Here is a 6,000-nt window from a genome sequence, read left to right on the forward strand (position 1 = left end):
TATGACATACCGCATTGGCACTAAGGGCTCATGCACACTACCAATTCACACAGATCCAAAATATGGTAGTGATGCATTCCCATGGGGGGGCAGATATACTGTACTGTTGTTTTTGCCATATACAGTTTCTTCTTTATTATCTTCTTTTTTATAACAAATTCAATTCCATAGTGGGAAGAATATGCAAATATGTTTCCCAAGATGTAAATAGGGAAACAGTTCCTCTGTATGCTGCCCTCTAGGGGAAGCTCCCTTGAACATCATGCCCGACTTTCCCACAATCCTTTGCTGCAATGATGCGAGATTTTGCGAAGTCAGTATCCCAGCTGTGGACAGCACTGTTTCGATCTGATTGGATCTCATCAGCACAGTCTAGGGAGAACTGACTTGGCAGAGGTGAAAGACTTCTACTCCAGATTATGGTGTGTGTTATACACTCACCGGCCACTTTATTAGGTACACCTGTCCAACTGCTCGTTAACACTTAATTTCTAATCAGCAAATCACATGGTGGCAACTCAGTGCATTTAGGCATGTAGACATGGTCAAGACAATCTCCTGCAGTTCAAACCGAGCATCAGTATGGGGAAGAAAGGTGATTTGAGTGCCTTTGAACGTGGCATGGTTGTTGGTGCCAGAAGGGCTGATCTGAGTATTTCAGAAACTGCTGATCTACTGGGATTTTCACGCACAACCATCTCTAGGGTTTACAGAGAATGGTCCGAAAAAGAAAAAAACATCCAGTGAGCGGCAGTTCTGTGGGCGGAAATGCGTTGTTGATGCCAGAGGTCAGAGGAGAATGGCCAGACTGGTTCGAGCTGATAGAAAGGCAACAGTGACTCAAATAGCCACCCGTTACAACCAAGGTAGCCAGAAGAGCATCTCTGAATGCACAGTACGTCGAACTTCGAGGCAGATGGGCTACAGCAGCAGAAGACCACACCGGGTGCCACTCCTTTCAGCTAAGAACAGGAAACTGAGGCTACAATTTGCACAAGCTCATCGAAATTGGACAATTGAAGATTGGAAAAACGTTGCCTGGTCTGATGAGTCTCGAATTCTGCTGCGACATTCGGATGGTAGGGTCAGAATTTGGCGTCAACAACATGAAAGCATGGATCCATCCTGCCTTGTATCAACGGTTCAGGCTGGTGGTGGTGGTGTCATGGTGTGGGGAATATTTTCTTGGCATTCTTTGGGCCCCTTGGTACCAATTGAGCATCGTTGCAACGCCAAAGCCTACCTGAGTATTGTTGCTGACCATGTCCAACCCTTTATGACCACAATGTACCCAACATCTGATGGCTACTTTCAGCAGGATAATGCGCCATGTCATAAAGCTGGAATCATCTCAGACTGGTTTCTTGAACATGACAATGAGTTCACTGTACTCCAATGGCCTCCACAGTCACCAGATCTCAATCCAATAGAGCATCTTTGGGATGTGGTGGAACGGGAGATTTGCATCATGGATGTGCAGCCGACAAATCTGCGGCAACTGTGTGATGCCATCATGTCAATATGGACCAAAATCTCTGAGGAATGCTTCCAGCACCTTGCTGAATCTATGCCACGAAGAATTGAGGCAGTTCTGAAGGCAAAAGGGGGTCCAACCCGTTACTAGCATGGTGTACCTAATAAAGTGGCCGGTGAGTGTATGTATTCTAGGAAAAGGGGGTGATTTACATCTTTTCATTATTTATTTTTTTACTATTTTATTATCCTCCATATGGAGCTTGCATCTGCAATCATTTGATTACTACTGCAACTGTATTGCAGTCTATGGAAGATTCTAAACTTTACTATTACTATTAGAGTAATGTTCCTATTACAGGCCTGGGAACCTTCATAAGGCTCCTGGCTGTCACAGATACAGGATGGCTCCTGCGTGCAATCTTGCCGCACAGTAGCCAACCTGCAACAAAGAAGGTACCCACTGGCCTGTTTTAAAAAAAACTGATTTGTTTCTGGCCATCATATATCCTTGTTTTTTGGACAGCGCAAAAGTACTGTAAGTCTGACTTTTGACTCTGTCCAAAAGAGCAGATACACAGGGGAAATGCGCCAAACACACTGACGGATGGTTTTAAAAACCAGCTTACCAACTGATGTGATCCTCTGCCCATTTTCTGATACATTACTCTTATTTTGTAGGTGATCTGCCAATCTGCTCAGTCATAGGTGACTTCATTAGCACACCCGTTATTCCCAGCGTATCACATAAGGAGAAGCCCCGGACTTCAGAACCCCCGGCAGAACGCACTTCATCACTTCCAGGTTGCTTCCAAGAACTACGCAGAATGCTGCGTACCTGTACAGACGGCTGGAGATCCTACTACAGACAATCTGTCTTTTTAGCAGGTTTAGGATTGGCTTTCTTGTACACCACAGTCCTGGGCTTTGATTGTATTACTACAGGTTACGCCTACACTCAGGGGATAAGTGGCTCTCTGCTCAGCATACTCATGGCCGTGTCTGCCATCTCAGGATTAATGGGCACATTTCTGTTTACCAAACTAAGAAGACATTACGGCTTAGTGGTTACAGGAATTATATCCAGCTGCCTCCATGTTAGTTGTTTAATGCTTTGCGTATTTTCAGTCTTTGCTCCAGGAAGCCCGTTTGATTTGGGCATTTTTTCTGTCATTATGGGTGTGAATTCTTCTTCAAATACTGAGAAACTGCATCAGAACCAGCTTCATATTTATCCATCTCAAGGGAATATCAACCAGCCAATCCTCCCAGACCGCTCCTCAATTCACTGGACTAACAATACTGTGTTGTTTGAGAGTGTCCGTGCCGGCGATCTTCCAGACTCTTACATCTCAATCATACTGCTGTTTTCAGGAGTAATATTAGCGAGAGTGGGTAAGTCCATGTGAGCCATAGTTATTGTGAAATACACCATGGGACACATTTATTAATAGCACTCTTGGAACAACACTTTGCATGGAGAACAAATCATTTTGTGCAATTTTTTGACCCAACTTATAGCATGCTTTTCATCCTAACGTGGTGGGAATATCAGGGTGTCAGCAATGGCTAACCAGGGGAGGTATAAAAAAAATTCTTACTCGCTTTCTGTTACCTCTTTTGGGCCATCTTGCAGCATTCAGCACTCTCTCTCCACCTCCTCGGTGACGTCATGTGACCATAATCACCGCTGAGGCCTGTGATTGGGTCTCAGTGGTAACATGGGCGTGTCGAGCACCCATGTGACTTGTGGTGGCCCAATCACAGGCTTCAGTGGTGACCCTGGGCTCATGGCGTTACCAGGAGAATGCTGGACCCTGCAAGGAGGCCTAAAAGAGGTAACAGATGGTGAGTAGTTTCTATTGGTTCAGCCATCTCCACGCATGTGTAAAACCATGGTGCAAAATGTCTTTTAAACCGGGCCCCACGTTACCTGCAAGGTGGATGGGCTTCTGTCTAATCCCATCCACACGTTGCAGAAAAAAATCTGCATTGGAGATATTGCATTTTCAAAAACATTGTGGCTGTTTTCTGCTGCAGGTGGATCCACCATCGGAGGCCTTCTCTGGAATCCTGTGTGGGTTTAGTTTTACAGAGCATCTCAGCAATGCAATGTTTTGCTCCATCATTATGAATTTTGCAAGCTTACCTCTTTCATACATCAAATCTTTTATGGGGTGCACATGGATAGGGAATAAGTGCAACTGGCCCCAAAAAATGAGTAGAGAGCTGACCTTTCATCTGGACTGGCATTTGAGTCACATGGACGATGCAGGGGGACTTTTGGGCCCCTGGTCTTGTGATTGCTAAGGGTTCTGGTGGTCAGACCTCAGGGATCTGATGTTTATCCCCTATTCTGTGGGTAGGGAATAAGTGTCTGGAATGACAAAAACCCTTTAAATTCTGGCAATTCTGCAATGAATCTGAATCAGTATTTATATGTAAGACTTGCAGATTCTGTGGTAAATTTGTCCGTAACATAAAATTCTAAAATAGGTGAAGCCACCCTCAGTGCAAGAGAAATGTGGAGGAGTTTCCATAGCAACCAATGAGATTTTTACTTTAATGTTTATAAGACTGGTGATTTTAACTGTGACACTTGTTACATCACCAAAAATAGCCGTGTTACTCTGCGATGCCTTCACCAATGTAAGTACCGTATTACGCCACTGAAGATGCAGCGACTATGTCTTCTTGTTGCAAATAATTCCTGCAGCACTTGATTTTGAGACGTTTCAGTTACAGCATCCTCGAGCCGCAAGGCAACTCCATTCACTTACATTAGGATAGGTCATCGGTATGTAATCTGTTGGGGTCTGACACGGATAATGCACAATGTAATGTCAGAGGACATGTAACCATTATTAATTATATATACAGTGACGTTACAGATATCAAAGCACAGAAATACAGCAAAAAGTATAATGCAATATTGTCATAGTACAAAAAAAAGTAATTCTGCAGAAAGGGGATCATGCACACAGCACAGTTAATATAAGGCTCCATAGTAATACAAAATGACCACTTTTGGTTTTCACTTCTATAGACATCACTGAGCGAAAATGAATCCAGAGTTGTTGGGCCCCATAGCTACCCTGGTATTTACACCAATGATACTACTACAGTTAATAGAGTTACCATTTTACAACACTTTTGCCATACCTCCCAACCATCCCAGATTATTTGGGCATTCTCAGATTTGGTATAGTACACTGGTAGGTATGTCCCAGCTTCAACTCTCAGGTCACATATAGAGGTGAACACAACACATAACTCCCTGCTTCTTGATTCTACCCATGCTACTGTCAGAGACATGGAGGCAGGTATGATAACATTACTACATCTAGCTGCTACTGACAGCAAAGGAGACCTACATTGGGGGACCTGGGTGAGGTATTAGTTGTTTTTAAGGGGTCATTATGCTGTGTGAAGAGGCTACTGTGGGGGCATTATACCGGTGGAGGCCACTATGGGAGTATTATACTGTGTGACCAACGAAGCTTCATCACAGTATGTTATAGATGGACCAGACCCATTTTTTCACTGTTTAGCAATTACAGCTCTCGAACTCTGAAATACTACATGAAAAGCAATATATTCCTGAGTTCAGCCTTGTTTTTAATGGGTATGTGCCCTTGGTTATAACTACAGTACATACAACATGACTTTTTATCATTAGCCTTGTTAGACCATATTGGTTATAATGTTATTTTTGTATTTTTATCCTCTGTAGGTCTGTGGTCCTTTGACTTAACAGTGACTCAACTTCTTCAGGAGAACATACCCGAATCAGAGCGTGGCGTGGTCAATGGAGTGCAAAGCTCAATGAACTACCTGATGGATTTAGTACACTTCATCATGGTTATTCTTGCTCCACAGCCTCAACAGTTTGGGCTCCTGGTTATCATCTCGATCCTGTTTGTGATCGCTGGACACACCATGTATTTTTTTTATACCAAAAAATATAAATCAAAACAGAGGGAATCACTAAATACTCCTGCCTGATAGTCTTGTGACTAACCATTTCTAAATAGCTAGTGCTCTTTGTAGTATACTCTTCGTAGTATGAGTTTTAGCATGAAGTGTTGGATAACTTTAGCAGACCTGTCCAATGTTCACCTAATCTGTTCCATTTCTTTTTATATTTTTATTTTATACATGAACCACCATATTCCATATACAGATTCTATGAACTTCACTGGAAATAAACACCATACATTACTTATAAAACCAATATCTATGCTTATGTCTATATTATAATGGTTCTAATTAGAGATGAGCGAACACTAAAATGTTCGAGGTTCGAAATTCGATTCAAACAGCCACTCAATGTTCGTGTGTTCGAACGGGTTTCGAACCCCATTATAGTCTATGGGGAACAGATACTCGTTAAGGGGGAAACCCAAATCCGTGTCTGGAGGGTCACCAAGTCCACTATGACACCCCAGGAAATGATGCCAACACCTCTGGAATGACACTGGGACAGCAGGGGAAGCATGTCTGGGGGCATCTAACACACCAAAGACC

General features: G+C 43.2%; 1 protein-coding gene across 1 annotated transcript in view; it reads left to right on the forward strand.

Annotated features, from left to right (window-relative positions):
* LOC142200812 (ferroportin-like) overlaps positions 1-5,647 on the forward strand; it is a 44,278-nt gene extending 38,631 nt beyond the window's left edge. Inside the window, exons 8-9 of the mRNA XM_075271438.1 lie at positions 2,155-2,868; positions 5,207-5,647. Of these exons, the coding sequence (XP_075127539.1) occupies positions 2,155-2,868; positions 5,207-5,478 (986 nt within the window). The 3' untranslated portion in view covers positions 5,479-5,647. The remainder of the gene's footprint in view (positions 1-2,154; positions 2,869-5,206) is intronic.
* The last annotated feature ends 353 nt before the right edge of the window (positions 5,648-6,000 follow it).

This window comes from Leptodactylus fuscus, chromosome 4 (assembly GCF_031893055.1).
Source record: "Leptodactylus fuscus isolate aLepFus1 chromosome 4, aLepFus1.hap2, whole genome shotgun sequence".
Classification (NCBI taxonomy): Eukaryota; Metazoa; Chordata; class Amphibia; order Anura; family Leptodactylidae; genus Leptodactylus; species Leptodactylus fuscus.